This window comes from Coloeus monedula, assembly GCF_965178545.1.
Source record: "Coloeus monedula genome assembly, chromosome: Z".
Classification (NCBI taxonomy): Eukaryota; Metazoa; Chordata; class Aves; order Passeriformes; family Corvidae; genus Coloeus; species Coloeus monedula.
In genome coordinates this window covers 20895822-20922430 of record NC_138822.1, presented here as the reverse complement: position 1 = coordinate 20922430, position 26609 = coordinate 20895822, and the positions used below count along the sequence as shown (strand labels likewise).

The following is a 26609-nucleotide window of genomic DNA, read 5'->3' as shown; positions in this document are numbered from 1 at the left end:
AGATAGGTGAAGATGAGATGCTGGCATGGCTTAACTGTTCAAATGTTGCATGACATTGTTTGAAAGATACGGAGTTATGGCTATGCTAAATAACAGCAAAGGCTTTCATGTGTCACCTGTTTTCTTTTGAGTTCCCTAACTTCCTATAAAATCATAAGACTCTACACTCAAAACTCCCAAAATACAATTTTTCACAAAGTTCCCATTCTGGAAAACAGAAAAGGAAACCAAACAGAAATGACAGCACTCTTCAAACTTGACTAATCAGATGTCTTACTTCTGCACTACCTAGTCTATTCAAAAATTGAAAGTTTACCTATACAACTAAGAGATTAAGAAAAGATTAAGATTAAATAATACATTGTATATTCACTAGACACCAAAAGATGCATACAGCTGGCAGTTAATGTATCTTCAGCAATTAAAAATTCAGCTATATGAATATTGCAATAATTTAAGTTTTTAAATTATTTATCTCAAAGTGGCAGAAAATATCACTATTTAAAAATAGCATACAAGATGGAAGCCATGAAAAATTGATGTGAAATAGCAATGTAAGACTTGAGCTCACTTTAAGCAAAACTATTAATGCAAAAAAATTCCTACCAAATTCAAGTCAACACAAAAAAAAATTTCATTACCTGTTCCACCAATTCTTAATTCTCAGTTTTATTCTCTCTGAAGTATACTAGCAAGCAGTATGAACTCAAAAAAAAAAAAAAGAGATAAATCAAATCACAAAGAAAAAATTAAGTTCTCTCTGAACCACTCCCTTTTTCCTTCTGTTTGCCCCTCTAATCTTTCATTTTATGTTGCACTCCCCCTCCCAAACTTCCCACTGAAAATAGATGTCGGATGGCTTTCTCTCAAGTCAAAGAAATAACCTCTAACTGCATTTTACTGTATTTGCTGGTTAATATATCTCCACAGTGAACCTAACATTTAGAATCTATCATATCAACATAGTCATCATGATCCAAGCTGCAAATAATAGAGAGTGTCACTGTCAATTTTGCTTTTTCACACTTCCTCCCCTTCACTTCATCTGATTTTAATAATCCCTGTCAAACCACAAACAGTCCAAATTACCTTCTTGACACAGAAGCTTTCAAGGAAGAGACAGAACCTCAACTTTCATTTAGTGACTACAAAAGCAAGCTGTCCGACTGGACAAATATTATTTTCACTCTTGACAATCTCTGTAGTAAAGCTTTTTAATTTTCACTGAAGCTGCCAAGGGTTTCGGATAAGCTTCTTGTTTAGCATAGATTGACTCACAGGATGAGCAAACCAACAACTGTAATTGCGTTTCAAAAAGCCAGCAGTTTTGAGGAAAAAAAAACCTGCTTGCAAGAAATGACAATCGCATGTCATCAGCTAACTGAGTTAAGAAAAAGATTATACAAAAAATTTCAATTTAGTACATCTCATAGGATGTTTCAAGATCATTTTACATTTCTAAGATTGACCAAATGGCTGTTCCTAACAGTGTAATATAAATCAGAATTTCAAGGAGGACAAATTTATATTCAATGACACCAGCAACAGTCTAAAAAAGGTTAGCATTTGACAACAGGAAATATGTTCAAGGCAAATAAATTCTGCAGAAGGATGTCATCTGTAATCATTTTCCACTCTGTTGGCTTGTCCTCAAAGTAAGCTCAAGAACATAACACTCTGCTTCACCTGTATAAATTTAAAAGTAATTGATTTCTCTGATGAAGCACAGTATTGTATAATTAGCACTATATTTAACTTTATGTGATTAATCAAAGCATAATGCATTTTAATATAAAATATTTTCTTCACACAGACACACCAGTCTCTAATTATCTGAAAGTTTATTACTTTCAGTATTTTAACTGAAAGTTACACTCAGATTTTGAAATGCTACTAGCCATGAAAAAAGAAAACATAATAACCAAGATGCTTCCCATCAGAAGATTCATGTGAAGTATTGGTTCAAATACCTCAGATGATTGTCCCATGCATGGACTTAATTTAAGCCTAATCAAAACCATTTTAAAAGATTCTTTAGCACTTATGTCAGTATATACCAAAACAGTAAAAGGCCATCTTTTACAAATCTATAAAATCACAACAAAATGCAGAAACATATGCATAGATGGTGTTTAAAGTTCCACAGCAAGTGAATTATGCTTTCTACTAATTCAGAAGCCTTATAGTGCTCCTTTAACAGTTTGGGCTGGTAACTGACTCTTCATGATGACTCACTCATCTTCATGGCCAGACATCTTCCTGCTTGCCTTTTAATTTTGTTTTCCTTTCTAGTGAAGAGTTTCAGGAACTTTCTGTTTTCCTCTAGCATGGCTAGTTAAAGCACAGTCTTGATACTCAGCAGTATATTGATTCTACCACAGGTCTGCATTGGATTGATCTGTATGTTTTATTCTAAAAAAAGTATCAGATCAAGAGATCATTTAAAGGAGGAAAAAAAATATAAGTAACACACAGACCAATGGTATTGTCAGTTTTAATTAAAAGGACATTGATTTAAGCCTCTTTATGTGAAGTGCTGAGCCCTGACTATGACTTGACTTCTAGTTAATTATCAGTTTATATTCAGAGCAGAACTCATGACTCCTGCCAGCTAGCTTTATACATTATAAAACCCTACAGATTATATATGATTTAGGGTTTAAACACTACTGAAGAGAATAGAAATAGAAGACATAAAAGATATCTGTAGAACACTATATTAAAGTATAAATATACTGATTGATGTGAAGTAGGCCTACACCACACCTAGTTAATGGTAATCAAACTAATTGCAGAAAACTATACCTTGCGTCTAACTGGTTTTCAGTTCTGTAACTATTAGGGAAGATAAAAAAAAAATCTTAAGACAGAACCTTCTCACTAATTCACAAGCCATATATAAATAATTTCTCCACCTGGTTTCTCAGTGGCAGCCTTTATCTTCCCAGAGCATCCTCTCTCTATTTCGATTCAGTTTTGTTACTTGATAGCTTACATTATAAGATTTTACATCTTTATTTCTTTGCAGGAAATGCAAGTCATCTCAACTATGATGCTACAAAAGCAAAGGGACACATAACCAAGTGGCAATTTTAAAGAATATTTATCCTCAATATTTTTCCATTGCTGTTGAAGAAGAATGAAAGAAAAATAAAGGAATAGATACAGTGAAAGGAACTTCATTCTTATCAAAGACATCTTAAACAACGCTTTCAAGCTCCAGCCTGAAGCTCCTTATCACAGGGCAACAAAGAGTCTCACAGCTGCCAGCTCATGAAAGAAACATCCTGTATTCATGGGGAAGTTCATTTACCTTTATACTGTTACTACATATGCCATGGAAATGCCACATAAGTATGATTCAAGAATACTCATAGATCATTCTAATACATTCAAGCCATTTCTTCTGGGAAGATGCTGTGTCAAGAATATTATTTCAAGATACGATAGAGGCAAGAGCACAAAAGGGAGAGAATGAATCATTACTAAATGCATTCACACAGGGAAAAAGAAATAATTATTTGGAACCAGACCAGGTCATAAATTACTGTGCAAAAAAGAAAGACAATCAGCTGATTTGTGATGCAGAAAGTGCTTCCTCCTCCCTATCTTAAAAAACCTACTATAAAATTTATATTAGATTCTCTAGTGCCAAAACCACTTAGCCTTTGGCTTCATGATTAAGAGGGCAAATGTTCAGAAATACCTTGTAATTGAGCACCATGCACTGTATTATTTCTTACACAATTACAAGACTTAAATGACTTGTACAACTGGCCAAGAAGTAGAACTACAGTGTAAATGATGTGCACTACTTGCCTATTACATCATTAAAAAAACTCAACTGAAAACTAAAAATCAAATTTTGGTTTTTTGAAAGAAGCCTACATTTCAAGTTTATAGAAAGACAGGAGGACATCACAAACTAATGGAGTAAAATTTTTTTCTCAGGGTCACACTAACATTTTAGCAAATTTCTTTTTTTTAATATTAATTTCAAAGAACTTCACAAATTTTAAAAAAAATAATAAGCCACATAAGATTCAAGTAGGAAATTTATATTAGAATCAAATTTTTAAGCTTTAGCCTGTATCTTTTTGTAACTGCCTAAATCTGAGTATAGTAATAACTTTAGCAGAATATCCTTCAGAAGAATGAGTTGTCATCAAATCTCTTTTTATATAAAAGTTCTACAGTGAACCTTAGAGTTTCAACTCTATTCCTTTAACCTGTAAGATAAATTATGCTTGCTATGACACACCCACCAGCAACTGGTCCCAAACCAAGACTGCCTTCAGTGGTACATCACCATAAAGCAGTTTGAAGGACATTACAAGCAAAAACAAAATATCCAATGAGAAAAGTAATTAATGGCACATATTCTGAATAAGGAAGAAAGTGTTCAAAGATAGAAAAGTGGGGTAGCATTTATTGAAATGACATTTTTCCTAAATAAGCTGGTAAAAAGTGACATCACAACACTCTTATGCTAATCTTTGGAGCTAAACATTACTCAAAAACTCTAAGTTTGTCCCAAGTGAATCAAAAGTCAATAGGTTTGCAACTGTATATCACATGAGAGTATTTAACAAATAATTTTTAGTATTGATTTTTAGTATTAAGGCAGACCGGAATGATGTTTCCATTTTTTTCCTCTATCACAGTGTGCACCACAGATAAGTTTATTACCCTCTAAGCACAAAGTGGTCTGTATTCCTCACCATTCCCTATATTTATATCACCTCACATAATTTACATGCACCAAGTCAAATGGCATCTTAAGAATTTAAAACGTTGTAGACACTACTATTCTGATTTCAAACAATCTACTTATCCATACCAGTAGATGATTTAGCTCTCTAAGCCAATTCTTCTCGGAATGATCACAACTTTTTATTCAAATTAGGTTTCTGTACTATTACGCACTAATGGCAACACAATAAAAAGAATGGTGAGAAATTGATTGACTGTACTGAGAAAAGAGATTCAGACAAGTTGAACGAGAGACCACATTTTTCTGACCCTTTTTTTCACAGGATCCTACCAACCTTCTGTACCAGCCACTTAGCCTGTGCAAGCCAATTTATCCCTATTTACCAGGCAGCTGTATGAGCACTGATAGTGGCATGGGGCTGAAGTGAGTGACTGGTGCAGGCCTGACAACTTGGCAGCAGTTACCAGTCTATGCTAGATTAAGTTGACAAAATGATGATGAAAATAATAGATTGCCTGCATTAGACTTACAAACCTTGAGAAATCATACAGAAGAACTGAAAGGACTGTGTTTACACATGCATGTTAAGATACCTGAACAGAAAATTCTATTACATTTAACAGCAACAAAATGAGAAAGCATATGTAAGAAATAAAAGAAATTATCCTATTCACTTGCTTTTGTTTCACATATTTTAAGTAATTAAAAATCTTTTAACAAAGCCTTCTGCATACTCTTGGTTTAGGCGGCAGTGTTCAATAAAAAGAAAGTGGTTCTTTATGTGGAAGAGAATTAGGAATTGTCAATACTTTATGGGGTTTTAGCTCAAGTACTCCAGGACTAAAATTCCTGTAACTCATAAATTCCATAGGAAAATCAGCAAAGACAAAAGCAAAGGAAGTTTGAAAGAATAGCATGTAATTTTGACAACAGGATAGCCCCTGTTATTTGACCAATACTCTTACATCTGTGTTTTATATTAAAAACAAAGACAACAAAGCCTGTACTGTTTCCACTGCTTTTATTGTTTTTCTGAAAACAGAGGATATGCAAAAAGAAAAAACCAAACACCACAAAAAACCTATATAAAAATGATGGTAAGGTTCTAACTCCAGCCCACAAAAGCCAAGAAATTTGAAGTTAGTCTGACATTCAATCCTTAAATCATGCAAGGGTGCTTCTTTTTTCAAAAAATGACAATGCAAGGTAATGACAAGTTGTCAGCCCTAACTTTGAATTGCCTGAAGTTTGTCATCTGGTGTTTGTGTCACAACCTTAATGTTATTTAAATGTAGTTTTTAGTATCTATTATTTAAAAAGGTCTACTTTATGACAGCAAAAAGCTTTGATGGAATAAACCTCAAAGTACACTGTAGTGCTGGTATGCCACTTCATTAGAAGTAGTGCATAAAACATATGCTGTTGACAAATCTAATTCATTAAAGTTGAGGTAGAAGCACTTTAAAGCAACTGGATGGCATCATTAGCTACAGTTCCTTTCATAAATTATTCTTATTTTTTCTTTTGAATGATTTTGTCAGTGTTCCCTTTTCAGACCAGGAATGTTTTTGCCTTAAAGTTCAATACCTTCAACATGTTTGGACAAGTTAAATAAGCGGCTTATTTGCTAACACTGAAATTCTAAGCTGAATATTTCACCCATATTAACTGAAGAGGAATAAAATTAAGCAACAATGTGTAAGAGTTTCAGCCTTATCAAACATAAAATTCTAAAATTAAGAGAAGCAGAGATTACACAGTACAACAGAGCAACACTCTGGAAGCATTTTGCATTGTTATTGAGATAACTTGGAATTGATATTGAATTCTGCAAGAGAGAAGATTAGGCACATCACAGAGCTGATGGCTATGATGACATATTTAGTTATAAAAGGAAGTTGCTAACTATATTACTTGGAGTTTTAGGTAAAGATCAATATTGGTACAGGAACTAAAGACTACAGTAAGGTCCATAAATGAAGCTGAGCTGGTATTTAAAACATGGCCCATCAGAGCAACTTTCCAACAGCAAAAACACATAACTAGTCAAAACCTGATCAAATTCTATCTCAGAATATTGTTGCCTGTGAGAACATTTAAATTCTTATCTTCAGATCAGAAAGAATTAAGTCCTATCACTGAAGTCTTTAAAAACCAAACCACAGTGCAAGAAATTTCACTGAATAACTAAAGAATGAAGTGAAAAAGGACACTTTTGAGGACTAAATATATACAGCTTATGATTAAAGTCCATTAATAGCATATACAAAGAAATTCTAAACTACATTGTATACACAGAAACTGAAAACTAAAAAAAATCGAAGTTTCTTATTTAACAATTCTTTATGTAACATAATTTTCCTTTTAATTCCTTATAAAGTGACCTAAATCTATTCACTGAAATTAAAAAAGAAATAAACCAAACCAAACCAAACCCATGGAAATTTCTGCACAGAATACATAATCATACTTCACTATATCAGTACCTTATACAAATATTTTCTAATGAATTATCTGGATTAGTAAAGAGTGCTGCCTTGTTCTAGGAAAGCCCATGAACAGCAGATTACACCATCCTATATATTTCAAGACAGACGCATGTACACATACACCTTTTTAACTAGATGAAGTCCCTCAGATTAATTCTACACTGTCTCCTACAGAGACAAAATCATTCCAATATCATATTTACTGAGAAGATTTAAGACGTGGATGTGTTACTCCGAAAAGTAACTTAAATATGGAAACACTTCCAAATATAATTCATTCAGGCCTATTTTATACCTCCAAATATTGCAGCAAATCAGTATCTGGAAGCATCTTTCAAACCAGACAGATTAATTTACTGTAAAAGTTCTTTTGAGAGATGACATACTGTCCACTTCTAGTCTCCTGTGCTTGAACACACAAATTTCCTTCTAAAGGTGTGCAAATGCTCTGCTCAATATGCCTGATTAAGTCGTCCTGCCAACTATGCCAATTATAGCTGTGTGGCAGAGAGAAGACTCAGTCAGGCACAAGAAATATGACAGTGATTATGTGGATGACTATGATTAGAATTAATGCTAATAGAGTATCTAAATATTGTTAATGCAGTATATAAGTGGGTCTAAAGGGTTATTATATCAGAGGCTCAGCTAGAAACATACAGGTTTACAGTCTTTGGCCTTACAGAATGCTCAATTACAAAACAACAAACTACCTATGGAACTACTGTAGGATTTTATCTGTGTATGTGACCAGATCTTACTGCTTTTTTATTCAAACCTCCAAAAGGTTTTTTCCCTGCCTTTGGGTTGGATGTACCCTGCAGGCATCCCTGCTGGGTGGTAGGGGGAGGTGTTTCACCCAGAAGCTACCTGCAAGCTTGGAGACCAGTTTGCCCAGTCTCCAGCAACATTTTATACCCTTTTGCTGGTCAAGGTGCACCAAAGTCAATCTCCCATCTCTGGAATACATCAATTATGCAACCAACCAGACAGTTCCTCCTGCAATTCTCAGCTGATGTTCTTACCTTAGGACAATTCCTACTGGGTGTTTTCATCTTAGGACAAATCAAACTGTCTGTCAGAGACAATCAAAAGGGAGGAGGTATGTGTGTTGGACGCAGTTTTTGCTACACACAGAAACCTGGCTATCTTTTGCCATGTCACATTTACCACATCAGTCAGCATTTACCATTTACCTCAGAAGATTAAAATCACGTGTCTCCAATATGCTACACATAAAATTCTCCTAATTAGTCTCCCCATTAATCCTCATCCTGCTCTTTTTCCATTTTGTTCCCTCTCCTGCAATATTGTCCTTACATGTATATGGAACAGCCATCTACATTTAAGCTTTGCACCACCAAAATATGGGAGGAGTTACCTGCAGATGGACAAGGAAGATCTGCAAGATCTGTTGATAACAGGTGTTCCACCTTAAGGGATAATTAAACCTCTATGATCCTCTGTTAACCACTCAAACTTCTACTCAGCCCTGGGGAGACCCTACCTGGGGCACTGCATCCAGCTCTGGGACCCCCAACACAAGAAGGACATGGATCTGTTTGAACAAGTCCAGAGGAGGGTGACAAAGATGATCGCAGTGCTGAAGTACCTCTGCTATGAAGACAGGCTTAGAGAGGTGGGGCTGTTGAGTGCAGGGATGAGAAGCCTCTGAAGAAACCTGACTGTAGTCTTTCAATACTTAAAAGGGAGCTTGTAGTGAATTGAAACTAGATATCTTTAAGGTCTTTTCTAACCCATCCCATTCTATGAGACTCACCTTAAGTAGAAAATCGATGTCTGATACCCATATGTCACAATTTTATACTTCAGTTACATACTGATAAAAAACCAGAACTGTAGTATTCTGTAGGGTATTTTGATACTTTCTTGCTCTTGTTGCATCTTCATTATCTACTCTATAATAATTCATGCCATACTTTCTCCTAACTTCTTTTTTCCTTCTTCCATCCACAACCATTTCTACCTTTCCCTTCTATACTGACGTCAAGTACAGTGAACTGCAGAGAAGGTAGAAAGTGTAATGTAACACATTACCCCACTGGCTATATCATATATAACTTAATTTTCTAATGGCTGCGAGCCAGGGTTCATGTTTATCTGCATTCTGGGCATGCTGTTGGCAGCAGCCTAGTCAGAAATAAAACTGGGTGGAGAGAGGTGTTATTGCAAAGATAACCATTCTGGAATTTTCATAGTATACATAGATTATATTTAACAATATTGAATTATTAAGAAAAATTTACACTATCTTCGAGCATTACCTACATTTACCATTTTAAATGCAGTTACTTAGAGAAGAACAAAATACCAAAAGACAAAGAAAATGTGTTTTACAACCCAAAAACCAAGTAATCAGCAAACACAATGTGAATGAGCTTACAGGCATTCTCAAAAAAAAAAAAAAGAGAAAAAAAGAAGGTGAAAGGACTTTGATGAATGAAAAATTGCTGATCACATCAGAATGGATCTCCAATGCAGGAAAAAATATTAGAAGGCCAGTGGGGGAACTAGGTCAATTAAGTATTCCAGGCAGGTATGTAGTGCATTTAGGACAGGGCAGAAGAGCAGTGATATGATTAGGAAGGTCTAAGAAGCAGCAACAGACTAACTCACGTCAGAAAAAGAAAAGAAACTTGAACTTTATGTGGTAGGAAAGTTAAGTATTAAATGTAAAATAAAACCATTCCATACCTATATTTTAAAAGAAACAAACAACCAAAACCTAAGTCCAAGACATGAGAGACTGAAAGTACACTAATAAAATACAGTTCACTAATTCATTACTGAGTGAACTAATACACATGAAGAATATAGCATTGCCTCATGTACAGAAGAGTTACTGAACAAGCTGCTGAACACTATTCTGTGCTCTCTACATTTGTCCATCGACATTGATTCACTGACCTACATTAACAGAATGTGAACAGGCAAAAAGGCAGATGAATGCAAGGGGATGAGAAGACAGGCTGAGCTTTTAATAGGCATTAAAATAAATGTTCTTTGGAGCAAAAATGGTTACATGAAAGAAACATGAATGATACATCCTGAGAAGAACACGAAGATGTTTTTAAAAATAAGTATGAAGTTATGATAACTGAGAGTTTATATAATCAGTAAGGCTTGAAGAAAAGCAGCAATTTTCACAATGCTTGTTCTGCCTTTCCTTTATTCACTAGCTCATGAAAGTAACTACAGGTATGTTTATAGAAAGATGATTACTATTAAGAAGCTCCTGTAGTTCCTGTGGATTTACAGTGTATTATTTCTAATCCTTGTAATCCCTTATCACTACAGAAGAAAATTTAAATTCCTTCAGTTTCAATAAAACCAGAAAGTGTTTCATAATGAAGAAAAAGTTGACTTTAAGTAGCATAAAGTTAGATTTTTATCCACACGAAGGCAGTGTGGAGACACTTCATACTGTTTTAGATTTTATGACTGATTTTTCAGTGTAGTTTCAGGACTGGGTTTTTTTTACAAATATGTGATAACTAAATATTTGCCTATTGCATTGGGAGTATCATTTAAAAAGTATACATGTTATGTTGAGACAGAAGAAAAAAGCTCCAATGGATTATTTCAGTTAATCAGTCAACTGATAATCTTGTTTGCATGATGGCAAGTATTTTAAGCACATACTACAACATATATTCCACTAGATAAAAAATTCTGTCAGATTATACTTCACAATGGAGAAGATGGTTTTGCATGGACTTTATGACTATCAATATATGCAAGTAATTACACAGAATTTTCAAAATAGGAAGGCAAACCGCTTATGATGGACAAAACATACACACACAAAAAGAACGAACAGAAAAAGAAACCCTAACTTGCAAAGTTAAGGAAGAAGTGGCAGAGGCTGTGAGATACAGACTGAGATTTATGGACAAGGATCAACAGTGATAACACAGAAAGCAGCAGCACCAATAAGGCCTGAAGAAAGATAACTGTGTGAAGTAAAATAGCTACCTGTGGGAAATGTAAGAAGTGAAATTTCAAGGCAGAAGACATGGTGGTAATATTAATATGCATAGAACAAAAAGGAAATAAAAAGTGTAAGGTAGAAAGCCAGAAGAGTGTCACAAAAATGAAAATTCTCTTTATTTCATTCTAGGAAATAAAATTGAGAAAAGAGGTCTGACAGAGATGGACACCTGATACACTGTAAATAAAATCTTTCTGTGATAGAGGAAAAGGAATATTTCTCTGATCTTGGCTTCTTAATGAACTGGACATGAGAGCTGTACAGCCATTCTTGATAGTTCTTAAAATGTAATTGAAGTTTTAGAAATTAAATACCATGTGTGTAGCACTGAAAATCACTTCTTAATTTTTATAAAACATGTCACATGTACTGTACAAGAGAATGGGTAACAGTGGATACTGTCTAAAACCCAGAGAGAATCTGCTTAAATATAATTTATCATACTGAGCAACTGAACTATATACTTGAAAAATATGTTAAAAGAATAAAGAAACCCAGAGGAACTTAAAAATACATCCGTTAAAAAGCCTGCTCCCTATGAGACCTATGAGACATAAGAAATACCTAGCTACCATAATGAGATCACAACAAGGATGGAAAGAAAGAAAATATTTAAGGCTTTTAATGAACCAAATAATAGAACAGGGAGTAAGTGAAATCCAAACTTAGCAGGTATCACTGAAATAATGGTTAAAAAACTTAATTTATTAAAGCTACATATTGGTAACAATGTATTTTAAAGAAAAAATAGATACGAAATGTTTGAGATCTCAGTTATTTTGATTCCACACTATTTTATGTGCCAGAGACATGGGAAAAAAAGTTAATTCTTAAAGGTAAGAAATGGTCATCATATAAGTATGAATGATAGAATCAAGAATATCCTGAGCTGGAAGGGACCACAAAGATCATTGGAGTCAAACTCCTGGGCCTGCACAAGAGTCACACCACTTCTTGAATTCTGGCAGGTGTGGGGCTGTGAGCACTTCCCTGGGGAGCCTGTTCCGGTGCCCAACAACCCCCTGGGTGAAGAACCTTAATCTAATCTAAATCTCCCCTGACACAGCTTCACAGCTTTTTTTACAATTTCTTTACTAGGAGTTAGTTTACAGTATCATATGCTGAAGACCTCTCCAGCCTGTTAAGAGTCCTGTGACATAAAACTGCTGTTAGTTATCAGTTAGGTAATCAACAGCAGCTACTCCTAGTTAGTAAGAATTAAACTGTTTAAAATAAAGTAAAAGTTTACAAGAGTTAAAATCAATACCTTTACAGTCCTGACAAATTAACAGTAAAAGTATAAAGGTGCAACAGGTACAAAATAGAAAATGCAACTAATCTTCATTGTCAACAGAGAAGTGCAAGCAACAAATGCAGTCTGAATATTAGCTCTTAATATTTAAGATTTTTTTTAGTGTCATTTTTGTAAAAAGACTAGTGACAAAGGTTGTTGATGGTTATTTCTTCATGCTTGCATGCAAAAATATAACTGCAACGTTAAGGAAACAAGAGATAGGAAAAACTTCAGTAGGCATGTCATAGGTTAGCAAGCATAGTCCTGGAAGGGATGTCCTTGCTAAGGGGTGCTTACAGCTTCCTCTATGACCTGACAGAACCTATCAGCTGGCCAGCTTGAATATGGACAATTCTCTAAGCCACTTAAAGTTGTGAACACCTCTGTGATCCACATTTAAGAATAGACAAACTCCCCCCCAAGCTCTCTCTCGTTTCCGGCGCTGGCACAGGTGGCTGCGGGCCCCGTGTGGGGGCCAGCGGGCCCGGCCAGGCCCTGCTTGGGCCAGGCTGGGCCGGGCCACGGCCATCCTGGAGCCATGGACCTGTTCCAGCCATGGAACCCCCCCCACTGCCTTGCCGTGGGCAGCCGGAGCGGCTCGGCTCTCCCCCTCTCCACTGCGATAAGGAAAATTCAACATTCCAGCTGCAAAGCTGCAAGGCCGAGGTGAGATTAACCCTTTTACTGCTGTGAAGAGCTGAAAACCTGAGGGAAGAGAGAGAAGAGATGCTTAAAGCTGAAATTCTGTTGTGAAGCTATGATATATCAGAGTATCCTGTTGTAATTTCATGAAGATATGGGGGGTGGAGTGTTCAACTCGTAAGCAAAAGCACCTGTGCTGAGATAGGCAGATGCTGACACAGCTGTAATTTCATGAGAAGTTTGGACAGGGAGAGATGGACCAGATGAGGACTTTTGCTCCAAATGGGAAAGGAGAAAACCTCAGTTCCTAGAGATGCTCCCAGAGATAGTCCTAAAGATGAAGATGAGGAAGATCCTTTGGGAAGGAGAAGGGCCTCTGTTTTTGTTTCTGAATGGCTCAACCCTTAAAGTTGTACCCCAAAAAACTTCAAGAGTGGACCCTCGAAAGCAGTTGTGGGAAAAGCTGCAAGTCGGGGGAAGGGACTCACATGTGGGCAGAGAACCAACCCGGGCGGCTGTCTCGTTGTGACAATGTTCTCATAGCATGAGCAAGAAGAGACTTCTCTTTCTAAATGGACTGAACAAGGTTATGGAAGTGGTAAACAGACTGAACATCTCAAGGGTTGTCTTTTTACATTGTCAGTGGGAGAAGGGAGGATGGTGGGGGGAGGAGGAGAGTTCTGAAGGTGGTATAATTTTTTTTTCCTTCTTTTAGGTCTGTTAATAAACTTCTTTATATTCTTTCAAGTTTGGTGCCTGCTTTGCATTTCTCCTAATTCTTATCTCACAGAAGATAAACACTAATGAGTATTTTGGACCAAACCACTACACTAAATTGGTGTTTCTGCCCCGTTACAAACCCAACCCGCTACCAGGGGTACCAGAATACTTTATAAACAGCAAGACAAGAGTCATCTGAGGCCTGAAACAATTGTTTTTCTGTTTTGGAATCTGGGAAACTCAGATTTAAACCAAATGTCCAATCTACTGTCAAATTTTAGATGTCTGCGGCTATGTGGTTTTGGTGTTTCAGGAATACCTATGTTTTACAGCAGTGGTGAGCTCAAAGCATAGCTTCTATTGATCTAAGCTGCAGTGATAAAGACTCAGCACTTGTGAGTTTTCTTGTACCTATCTCAATTTACAGGTCTTAAATATGAAAGAGCTACTTCAAAGAGTACAGGGTGACTTGTCCACTGTCACATGAGATTTATATGGAAGGGGGGAAAGTACAATTCAGTTGTCTAAAGAGGCATTTCAATCTTTTTCTTTTTTTCTTCAATGCATGTATTCTACTCCCAAACTGTAGAAAAACCGAATAAAAGTGTTCTACAAAGGTACTTCTATTTGCTAGGAAGCACCAACAGACTTCTTGTGCACTATCTGTTCACTGAATTACATGACAGAAATAGTCAAAAGTCATCTCTCAAATACAGAAGGGACCAAAATAAAGTGCAGGACGCTGAAACAAAGTTTCACAAACAGCAAATCTTGGCATTTCTACATTTCTAAATTCTACACCGAGTGCTTGAGGTACAAGCTGAATATTATTTTGATCTCTTCATATTGCTTTGTAATTGAAAAAAAATCAAGCACTGACTCTCGTAACGAAAGTTTCTACCAACTTCATCAGGGGGGCAAGAATGCCTTCCCTTCATCAAAAGGGCAGAAAGCCCTCACCAAAAATATGTGTCTTCATTATCTGGCTGTAGCAGTATCTGCTCACCTGCCCTGTGAGGACCAGCCATCATGTGGCTTTGAAACTTCGAAAAGTTTCTCCAGTATACTGAGAAAATGGTACTGAGGGTCAGAAATCCCTGGTCTCTTTCCTGACTCTTACAGCCAGCCTGTTCCAGCTTGCCTATAGACCAACACACACCCCTGCCAGACCGCCTTTCACAACTTTAGTTCTGCCGAGCAACAGCGACGGTGATTTCCAGACTCCGAAACAGCGTCGGCGCGTTTTCCAGCTCGCCACCCGCCCCCCGCCTGCCCCCGCCTCCCCGCGCCTCGAGGCGACCCCCTCCTCTCGCTCTAAGGGAGGACCGCCCCTTCCCGCTCCGCGCTGAAGCCGGGCCTGGAGCGCTGCGCCGCCGGGGCCGCCTCAGAGGGATTTCGGCGCCGCCTTCCCGCTGCAGGTGCCAGCGCCCACCAGCGCCTCGGACCCCGGGGAGCCCGGGCACTGCGCAGCGCGCTGCCGTGCCGCACAGGAGAGAAGGCGGCCGCGGGGAACGCCGGTGCTCCGTGGGCGGCCGCAGCGGACCCCAGCCGTGTCCCGCTCGGCGCCAAGGCCCGGCCGCACGGTAACGGGAGGGGAAGGGCAGCCCCACCGGGGCCACTTACCCGGCCGGGATCCCCCTGCGGCTCCGCGCCGGAGGCCCCGGCGACCGCGGAGCGTCAGTAACAACGTCCCGGAACGGCCGCTCCGCCACATCCGGGGGCGGGACGGGGGAAGGCGGGAACGCGCTGTGCTGCGGCGCCTGGCGGGCAGCGAGACTGGCCGGAGCGGAGCACAGAACCGCACCGTACCGTAAGGCGCTGGCACAGCACCCGTTCCCATGGCCTCCGTACGGGAGCGCCGGAGGGCTCCCCGCCGCAGCCGGGGGGCTCGCTCTTCACCTCCTGAGCGGGACTGCCGCCAGCCCGCCGCGCCTCGATGGCGCATCGGGGCGGCGGGGTTCCCCCTGCGGGACGATGGGAGGTCGGCCCGCACTTCCGACAGCGGAGCAGGGGTTCGAAGGACTGAACCGCCGGGCATTTGGGTGCGGAGAGGAGATGCCAGACCTGGGGACTCGGCCCACTGCAGGCTGCAGTTTGAGGGTCTCAGGCTAGTCCGTTACCGCCTTTCAGGTGTCTTTGCTGCGGCAGGCAGTGAGAGCTAAAATGTGGTGTACCAGTATTCATTCCTTTTGGTGTATTTTCCCATTTTATTGGAAGAGAAGTAGTAAATACTAGTCAGGCCTTGCAAGCAACTTTTCATGGTGTATATTTTGTGAGTTAATGTTCCCTTTTGATTGTTCTCTCTTTCAACAGATGGCAAGTGGCAGCCAGAAAAGGATAATACAAATAACTGGATTTAAAAAACAAGAGAAGAAGGCACTGCTCAAATGTCTGTTCAAGCTGAACTGTGTTTTTATAGAGAGTAAGGTATTGTTCATTAAAAAACAGCAAAGAGGGTTTGAGCAGGAAGTAAAAATGCAAGCCTTAGAAGAAAGGATTGTGCAATAGGTTAGTTGTGTATAAATAGACAAAGAATTTAAGTGTTTCCAGTGATACAAGTGTGTTGTTTTGTTTTGTTAGAAATACAGAAATTGTACACATCTTGTAGCAAAAAAGCTGTGCAAGAGTGAAAAGGTCTTAGCTGCCTGCGCTGCTGGTGAGTAAAAGATTTCCTGGTTAATTTCACAGCATCACAGCATAAGTCTGGAAAGGACCCTTGAAAGGGTTTTAGTTATCTGTTTTCATTTTGTGAATGAACATCTCATGAACCCTCATTCTTCTTGTTCCATTAACCTTCATTTTTGACACAGTGTTATGATGAAGTGAAGTCCACATTTTTTTGGGGTTTTTTTCCTGCATGGTATTCCTGCTGTCTCCCTTTGTTGGATCTGCCTCTGTTCCCAAACAGAAAACTTTGTGTTATATTAGATAATGAAGTCATGCCCAAATTATTTGGGTGCTTAAAAGAGGGCAGAGGGAGTATGAACACCTGTAGTCAGCATGGATTTTTGACAACAAATTCACATGGAACATTCACTGGTAAAGGTCACTGTCTGTAAGTTCCTGTTTATGCAGCAAGAGAAAATTCCAAGCTCTTGCCATTCTGACACAAGCTTCTGGTCCTTCCTCTTTAACTAAGGCCTGATGCTGAAATCCCATACATAAGCAACTAAAATGCTTTTAGAATGAAAATTCTGTATTATAAGATTTCTTTATAGGCTGATTACCTGTCAGGATTCTGTGATGAGGTTTGAATTTGTTGTGGTTATGAGACATCACAATACCGTTTTTAAGCATGATCTTTATCTTCCCTATATCATATTATACCAAAGTGTTAAAGCAATTGTTAGGATGGATAATCTTAAATTAAGAGACAGTAGACAAATGACTAAACATACATTTGGGTTTAAAGATATATGTAAATTCCTTGGTTTCCTACCATATTAGTAAGCATTTTCAATCACCTCTTACTGCTAGAAAGCGGGGGGGTATATGTATATATATATATATATTTAATATGCATGTATGTATATATATGTATGTATGTATGATTCTTTGTACTATCATAAAATTCTGATTGCACTCCTAGCAATAATTAGATAGACCAAAAGTTTCCATTGGGAAAAAAATATTAAAATGCATATAGGTTTCTGGTACGGCACTTCATTGTAGCAATTTTAAACCTTTGAGTTAATGTTTTCTTACTTTTTGGAGTTTAAAATTTGGAGATGTTTTCTTGAACAGAGTGGAAATGGTACGTGTAGCGTCTGCATGGCAACACAAAACTCTGTCGTGTTTCTATAACTGCAAATCTTCCCCAATACCATCTAATACTTTTTAATCCAGAAAAAGTACTACTTTTGCATAATCATTGCTCTTAGTCTTGATGGCAGAGACTATATTCATTCCTGCTGTGTGGTTTTCCAAGTAATGAAGAAAGATCATGTTTAAACACATTTAGAACTCCACAGAGTTCAGCAGAAATACTGTCAAGGATGCCATTTGTCATGTACTTCCTAGCTGACAGAGGTTTTGAGATGAAAACTTTTCATGAAAGTGGTTTTAACATCCAGGTTGTGCACAGTATATGTTTTCCAGTCATAAATCTACCGGTACCTATGCTAGGTTTTGTAGAAGTGCCATCTGTGCTCCTTCACTGAGACATTTTGTCAGTCAACCCTGCTGTTCTGTGAAACCAATTAGGTTCGCACAATTCAAGTCAATTTCTCTTACAGTGTCTTCCGTAGGTAGTGTTTCAATACAGGAGCAGGGTACTAACCACTGCTCTTGACCTGAACCTGTAAGAAGAGAGAGAGACAGAGAAAAGGGGAATATCATTACATACTATATCAAAAGCATACATGTGGAAGATGAAAGAGGAGAGGCAGAGGAGGTGGAGCCAAGGGATGAGAGAAAAGGATGTGAAAAGAAGAAAGGGGAAAGAAAAAAAGTCTTAAAGTGTGTCCCCTGAATATTGATATTCACTACACTAGCAGTATATGCTAGCTTATATGTTTAATGTGCAGTTCTTTAAAATCATAGGGAGTAAAGTAGTACAGTTGTATAAGTGTCAAATGGTATTAAAAATAAAGGGCTTAACAATGTTCTGTGAAAGTCCTAAGAACAAAATCTGGGAAGCTGAAAAAATGTGTTTGAGATTTTTGAGGAGATAGACAAGTATTTTTATCGAGGAAGGGTAAAAAGATACTTCATCGTTAAAAGAAAACAAAGCAATCATTTTCAGTGGTATTGTGCGATTTTTGATTCTGAGATTTTTGAAGTCTGAAGTGGAGAACTCTTGTAATAGGAAGAAGTTTTTAAAATGGTACTTATAATTCCAGCTTTTATTTGCACAAGAAAGGTTTAAGTTAATTTTATATTAGTTCTTCAGTTGATTGCCATTTGTCTGCACAAAAAATCTTTTGTGGTTGACAGTTCATTTTCTTTTTAGGAAAGTGGGTACTAACTAAGGAGTACATAATTAATAGTGCTGAAAGTGGCAGATGGCTTGATGAAGCAACGTACGAATGGGGATATGAAATTGAAAGAGACACCCATTATTCACCTCAAATGCAATCTGCACCTAAAAGATGGCGTGAAGAACTGACAAACTCTAGTGCTCCAGGGGCCTTCCACAGATGGAAAGTTGTCCTCCTTGTTAAGAGAGGTGATAAACGAATGCCATGTATTAGAAGGTAGGAGTTCCATCTCAGTTAATTTGGTCCATAACAACCTCCAGCTATCCAAACTCTGAATTATTTTCATTAATATATTTCCATGCTTTATGATGACTTTAAATCTGTAACATTACTGCTTTTCTTGCCTTCTTTTAGTGTAGTGTTAAAAATAACATGCATATGTTTTTATCAAGTAAGCTGCTAACAGAAACTTCCTTAATGAGGCAAGATTTACAGTTTTTATTTTGTGTGGGTGTTAGATTTAAATAGTAGCTGGAACTGGATACTTTATTTCACTTGGCTGGATGACCTGACTGTGTCTTACGGATATGGGCTGCACTGTTACTGACCTGATCAGTCTTTGTGTCACATCTATGTAACAGGTTCTTGTAGCTCTGAAGATGTAATTTGTACTACAACAGATGATTCTGGTATGTTGTAAATACATAGTTTAGAAGGGGAGGACAGAAATATGAAGGAAAATGAAGGAAAGAAGCAAGGAAGGAAAGAAAGATAAAACTAAAAGAAGCAAGGAAGGAAAGAAAGAAAGAGAAAGAAAGAAAGAAAACTAAAGTACAAGAATTCTGAGAACGTATGGTTCTGTTCTATACTCTTCCTACACATTTGGATTCACTGCTTTAAATTCTACTCCTGAATTGAAAGCAGTGCATATTTAAGTACTGCTTGCATCTGGTACAGTAAAAGGAACATCTCCTGACACTGTTTCAGAGCTTTCCATTTATTCAGATACTGTCCAGCTCTCTATTGAGATCCCAGTTAGTTAGGATTGCTGAGGTCACACATGCACAGCCAAGAAGGGACGTGCATTTTTTCTGGTGGATCGTAGTACAGGGTTGTGTGCTACATCACAGAATGTATGTTTGTCTGTATTTCATAAGGAAGGGGGGAGGTAATTAAAATTGCTATCTTCTGATTTTTGCCAACTGAAAATATTTTAAGTATGCTAATTTTGGCTGAGTGGGAGAGCTTACTGTGTCCTGCTATGCTTGAGAAAAATGCTGTTTCTTTTTCCATGAAAACTGCTTATGTAGATGTTCATGACAACACTGTTGAAATGCTGTCTCACACAATGCTGTCTGTTTCTTTTTCTTGCAATAGAAATAACCTTTAACAGGAACAACATCAGTAAGACAGGTGAACAAGTTTTGTGGAAGATGTTTTTTTCCAGACTGTTTCCCATGCATTCAACATGGGGATCCTTTTAGTCAGTCATAAAACACTGACGGGTAGATACTTTTGTCTTCAGCAAGTTACTGTTTTCAGTCATAAAGGACTCTATAGCTTTTGGGAAAGCCTATTTTCTAATATTTAACAACACTTTGCCTTTTATCCCCTTTCTATGCTCTTCCTGCCTTTAGTGCCTAGCTGTTTGATGGGTAAGTGTGTGAGAGCAGCACCATTTTCTTTTTATATATCTGGATTATGAAAAATAGAACGCATATACAGAATGTCATGAGATCTTATTTTTCCACCTTTTGTTTTATCTGGCATTTTTCCTAAAAGATAGGAGCACTTGCAGCTGTACAGGTCTGGAAATTGTCCCTGGAGAAACTGTTACGTGTAACAGTGCCCCAACGACAAGCAAATCTCTTTTCTGTATATGATACAGGACAGCACCAATGCTGTAAATGTATATTTGCATTACGAAAACATCATACTACATTTCAGAAAAGCAGTGCGCCATTTTTTGTTACCTGCTTAATTTATAGGAAAACTTCACTGAAAAATCATCATTTCGGGGTAGATAATGCAATAAATAATAGCTGCTGTCTTCAAATTTGATACTTGAAAAGGTACATAGGCGAAACTTTCAGATATATTGGAGGTATACATTGATTTTAAGTAGTACTGTTAAATTTTGAAGAGAAGGATGTTTTGTTAAATGGGTTCTTTCATTTTCTGAAGGCTATTAAGTTCCTTTTTATCTTTCTAATGAAGTTTGTGCTGTGCCATACATCTAGAAGACTTACTCAGTTGCATTTGCATGCTTGTAGTTTGTGAATGTTATTGTAGCTTTAGGCAGCGTTAATATAATGTAGTAAATACATCTTTCTAAATATGTTTATTTAGAGTTCTTAAAGCTGGAAAGGCAACCATATGTTCATCTAACAATGCAGAGCACAATATAACTCATGTATTCATCGGTGGTAAAATTTCTCCTCTACAAAACAAAAAGTGCCTCTCTGAAGCTCAACACTACTCTTTGCAATATATAGGACGTTACCTTTTTGAAGTAAGTAAACTAATTTATTTATTTATTACTATAAATAATGCAGTGTTAATGATGGAGGGGAATATAATCAGCCTGAATCAGCCTAGTTTGATTAAAGGTAAGACAACTCTCTGATTCTGGGACCATGTATCCAAGAGATAGGAAGGCTTGTGGATGTTTACAAATACAAAGGGAGGATGCAAAGTAGGCAGAGCCAGGCTATTGCCTGTGGTGCCCAGTTACAGGAAAACGAGTACAAATGGAAAGTCAGGAACAACTTGGGTTTTTTTGCTGTGAGGTTGATGGAACACTATAACAGGTTGTCTGAAGAGGCTGTAGTCTCCAGATACCATCTGCACATGGTCCTATTCTAGTGCAGAATTCACTAGAACCAGAATTTTGTGTTACTATTTCCCTTAAGAGAGATGCCCCATGTTTCATAGCTGTTTGCTTACCAGATGCGCTGTTCAGAAATTCTTAGTATTTTGATCTGGAACTACTCAAAGCCCTCAGAATATTCATGTAGTGTGGTAGTTCCTCAGACTCTAGGATGGCTTTAATCAACTGCTGATTGAAACTACTACGTTTGCAAGCAAGTGGGAGCTAAAACGGTGTTTGTTAAAATTTGCAAATCCTTTGGACTCTTCTGATCAAAGCACTTTGCTCTCCCTGTAGTTAAAGCGTTACAAAAGGGTGAGAAGAAGGTTAGAAGGTCTTAATGTTTACATCCTGAATAAAACGTATCAGTGTGGGCTCTTACTCTAGTGCTTACTCTTAATGAAATGTGTTCAGGGAAGTTGCTCTCATTTAAACCTTTCAGCTAAGATAGACATTTACATTTAATAGATGAATGAATGTAAAGTTTTTATGGCTAGCTCACTTTTACTGATCTCTATCAAAATCATGTGTTTCTTGCTATGCACCCTGAATTTCTCCCAGGTGTGATAACAACTTTCCATCTTAACGAGTCCATTAACTTGCACATACCTTTTTTTGCTTAGATTTTGTTGAAGTAACTTACCTCAGAGACCAAAAGAACATTAGCTTTCTGTTTAAATGAATCTGAAGAACTCAGGAAACTGCCAAGGCTCCTAGTCTCTTAAAAGGAAAAGAATAAAATAGGCAATCAAATCATAGCACTTGTCCAAATATATTAGGCTTTGTCAAAGAATGTTATGGACATGCTCTTTTCTCTTTATCCCAGAAGTACTTGGCGTATAAGTCATTAGATTGTTCCAACTTCATAAATTTGTAGTCGTGCTATATGACTGCTACTTCTAGCAAATACAAATCTTCTTCCTCCCCTAAACATCCATTTATGTGTCTAGATGATGGATTTAGCAAAATAGCATTGTATTCTTTTCAAGGCAGCTGAAACTCCACTGATGTTCAGAGCATTCTTGGTGTCATTTCTTTTTTTTTTTTTTTTTACTAAGTCTTTGCTTCATGTTTGTATTTCGGTATCTGTTCTTATTATCTCAGCCTTTTAAGTCTACTGTTAAAATACTCTCTGGGATTGTCATTGATTTGATTTATAAGGCATCAAATGTATTGGTTCAGGATATTAAAACACGTGCATGATTTTAGGAAGCTAGTCTCAAACAGTGACTTTAAAAGCTTTGTTGGATGCATGCTGGAGTTCATAAATTTTTGCCAAGATTGTACTATAAATTGTTCCAATATGAGTATTTTAATGAGCATATTGAAACTAATGTGCATGAAGGGCCATAAGAAGTAAAGACTAGTTAATGCATTAGACTTCAATTATCCATGGCTCATCAAAAACTATTTAGAACTCTATTCTAGTTACCAAAACCACTTCATTCTCTTTTGAAATGTGCAAGAAAATTTTGTTCTCAGTATTTGTTTAGAAATACAGTTGTGCACGTGCCAAATACGTTTGTTTTGAATGATACATTTAAGGAAAAATCAGAAAATAGGATGAGACATGTAACTTTTGGAACTTTATCTTGAAAGCATAAAAGTATAAACTTCTTGCACCTTGTCATTGAGTGCACTACTGTGTTTTTTGCCTACTGTTATGTCCCAGACTTGATTCACCCATCAGATTGAGGTGTTTGAATTATTAGGCAAGTTATGCCAAGTCTGCCACACCTGCTCACAATAAAATATGGCCAAGGGAATATTTCATCTGTATCTATCTGATGATTCTTAGCTCATCACACTGCAGGAGGAGTCTGTGGTTACCCGTGTATTTACCTTAAACAAAGATGGTGTTTTATTCTTAACCTGTGTATCTTTGATGAAAAGCATGCATTGAAACTCTTACTGAAATGTATTGTTCTCAATCCATGAAGTAAATTTAAAATATTTTTTGTAGTTGTTTTTTTGCAAGCAAAAATTATTTTGTGGTGTTACTGAGAGTCTTTTCAGAATGAGTTCAAAACCAACTTGAGAAATGCTTCCTCATTCCCTGTGCTGAAGAAGTTAAAAATGATAGGTGGACTCAGAGAATTAATTACTAGACAAACAGACAAAAATATCAAAGAAAAAAAGACAGAAAAACCTACTACATTTTAAATTACTAAATTGTTTCATGTTTATAGGCTAGAACTGAAAAGATTTCATTGTAGTGGTCTATATAAAATGAATAGACAAATTGAGGAAGAGATTCTCTCAGAGAGAGAATCTGTTATTGGAAGAACAGTCCTTGTTTCAGCCACAGGGATTGTGACTTGACTTCAAGTGAGTTAGGTAAAATAAATATGGGGAAACTTGCCTTGATCATTCCTGTGCTTATAGCTTCCTACAACATTCATGGTTTTCCAAACCAGCATCTCTTTATCTTACACGTGATGTAGACCTTTACACAATTACATAAACATACATAGGCACATATGGTTTGTAATACAATATATAGAAAGACCTAGCACATAAAAATTGGTTAGACCATTAGCTTTGAAACAAAGAAAGTATTATTTTTTTGGTCTGCAGAATGAAATACAAAGTCCCGAAGATACACAGATGAACTGTTTCCTGGCTGCACAAGAAACAGATCAAGTCTTGTCTGAAATGCAACTTGCTAAAATAAAAAATGCTATTATTAAGCATATGTATTTTACTGCGGTAAGTAACAGTTAATGTTTTCTTAGCACTACATTATATATCTTATATACATATAATTATATATTTTTCTATTGTATGAATTATATTAAAAGATATATTATTGACTATATCTTTCATTATAGTATTGAGCTAATAAGGTAGATATTTTAGATACTGCCTTTTAACCTGCAGTGTTTAATAATCCCATATTTACTACATTTACCACTAGTTAAAATATAACTTAGTAATAGCAATTCATTGACATGGGTGTGCAGAAGACAAGCTGAAAACCTTGGTGTAATAGATGAGGTAAATAGTAGTAAATATTGTTCGACAAAATGTCTTTGAATTACAGTCTTTCTGTGATTTTCCTGTTATCTAGCTAATTTACATGAAGACATTTTTCAAAACAATCATACTGTAGAGCCAGTATTTTGTTGATTCACGTGAATATTTTTTATTACAAGTCAAAAGTAGAGCTAATGCACTCCTTTGGTTTTATGTTGTCACAGATCTAATCCTGATAAAATTGCTACATCAGTAGTTAACACCACTATTACAACTCTAGAAAAAGCAACTGAATACCTTGATTTAGGATATATTATCTCTGTAAGTCACAGTGATGCTGATGATGGTGTCTAAGTGTATTTGTAGGAGCTTGTTTACATGAAGCACTGTAAGTTCTTAGTCGCAAAAGAATTAAAAATTTTAAATCCTCAAGGTACACACAATGTTTAAACACGAGATTACAAGTAGAAGACTCATGCTGCTTAAATCTGTGCACCATTGAATGCTACATCTTTTATCAGTGACATTTTATCAAGGCTATATCCCCCAGACATTTAAAAAATAAATTTGTTGTTGACTTTTCATGTATATTACACACAGCAAGTGGTCTGGTTCAAACTATTATGTAGCAATGTGCAGGTGGATTAACCCTTCAAAGATGGTCTCTCCTAAGGATATTTTAGTAACATGTTTTAGTAAGATTGTAATACTAGGCAATAACTAAATATAGCTATAATAGTAATACATTTTTGCACCTACTGCCCTATCTTGGCATGCAAGGGGAATCCAGAGTTGGCATTTTGCCGCAGAAAAACATAAAACATTTAGTTTTTTAGTGTCTAATCTAGAAACACTGTCCTTACAGAGCAACCATGTAACAACAAACAGAAAACAGCAGGGGAAAATGGGAAGGAAAATTTGCCCATATTTTATTCCTTTTAAGTCATTACTCCCCTATTTCATAATTGAACCATCCAAATATTAAAAAGACAAATATAAATAGACAAATCTAAATGCTATGTTGTGCTTGAACTACATTTAACAGAAGTTGTCATTTGGGAAGTTTCATGCACTATTGATTGAATATGTTGACTGGTATCCAGTGTGCAGGTTGACTTTATTCTGTTTTACAGACTATTAAGCATAGACTTGCTCAAACAGACCAGCTGCACAAATGCAATTCAGAGGTAAGAATTACTAAAATAGAGGGCATGTTATGCATACAGAATTTTATTATGAAGTTAGACAGACATACTTTAATTGCAAAATTAGCTATCAAAGAAACATTTTTAGATTTTGGCTATCCAAAACTCTAATAAAGTTATTGAAGTGTTAAAAAGCATCATCGGGTCTTTAATGTTGTTTGTTCTTGCAATACTTTTAGTACTGTCCCTGTTATTGCAAAGAAACTGCTTAATCCTGCTAGTTAAGAGAACCTTACCTGTTAATGTTAGGGAAAAAAAAGCAATGATGTCCTGATGTGATTTAAAGCGTCTTAATTACTCAAGCACTGTATTTATGCAGCAGCAATAAAGAGAAAGTGTACGCAATTTTTAGCAGTGTTCACCTGCTTTTTCTAGTATGGACAATTTTTAGCTAGAGATTATTTCACTGTAAAAAGAAACAGTACTTGTTCTTTCAGCACATGCCTGATACTTCATCATGTGGGTTTCCAGAGTCAGCTGAAGCACAGATTGCAAGTAGAACGCTTTATGTTTTTCAGTCCTGTTTTTCTAGTCATTTTGACTTAATTTCTTTTTTTGTGCTATTTAATTTATCTTTTTTATTTCCATTAAGCCCGATAAGTGCCATAAAACAGGTACAGGTCAGCAATAGGTTTTATTAAGTCTTTGTTATAAATACCTGAAGTAAATTAATACTTAAATTTTCCCCTCTCTATCTATAATGTTAAGAATAAATGTTTCAACAGTGTTGAAACATTGCCTTTTTAGTACTCAAAGAGCATTTTATATG

General features: G+C 36.9%; 2 protein-coding genes across 5 annotated transcripts in view; one reads left to right on the top strand and one right to left on the bottom strand.

The window, feature by feature from the left end:
- KIAA0825 overlaps positions 1-15520 on the bottom strand; it is a 252267-nt gene extending 236747 nt beyond the window's left edge. Inside the window, exon 1 of the mRNA XM_082301264.1 lies at positions 15495-15520. The gene's annotated coding sequence lies outside the window, so the exon portion shown is untranslated. The remainder of the gene's footprint in view (positions 1-15494) is intronic.
- Positions 15325-26609, top strand: part of SLF1 (SMC5-SMC6 complex localization factor 1) — a 34358-nt gene continuing 23073 nt past the window's right edge. Inside the window, exons 1-7 of one of the 4 annotated variants that reach the window (XM_082301266.1) lie at positions 15325-15454; positions 16185-16298; positions 16452-16527; positions 18823-19066; positions 21140-21302; positions 24237-24368; positions 25769-25822. In XM_082301266.1, the coding sequence (XP_082157392.1) occupies positions 16185-16298; positions 16452-16527; positions 18823-19066; positions 21140-21302; positions 24237-24368; positions 25769-25822 (783 nt within the window). In that variant the 5' untranslated portion in view covers positions 15325-15454. Of the gene's footprint in view, positions 15455-15636; positions 15682-15905; positions 15914-16184; positions 16299-16451; positions 16528-18822; positions 19067-21139; positions 21303-24236; positions 24369-25768; positions 25823-26609 lie in introns of those variants that run through there. The other 3 variants (XM_082301265.1, XM_082301267.1, XM_082301268.1) reach the window with 3 other exon arrangements.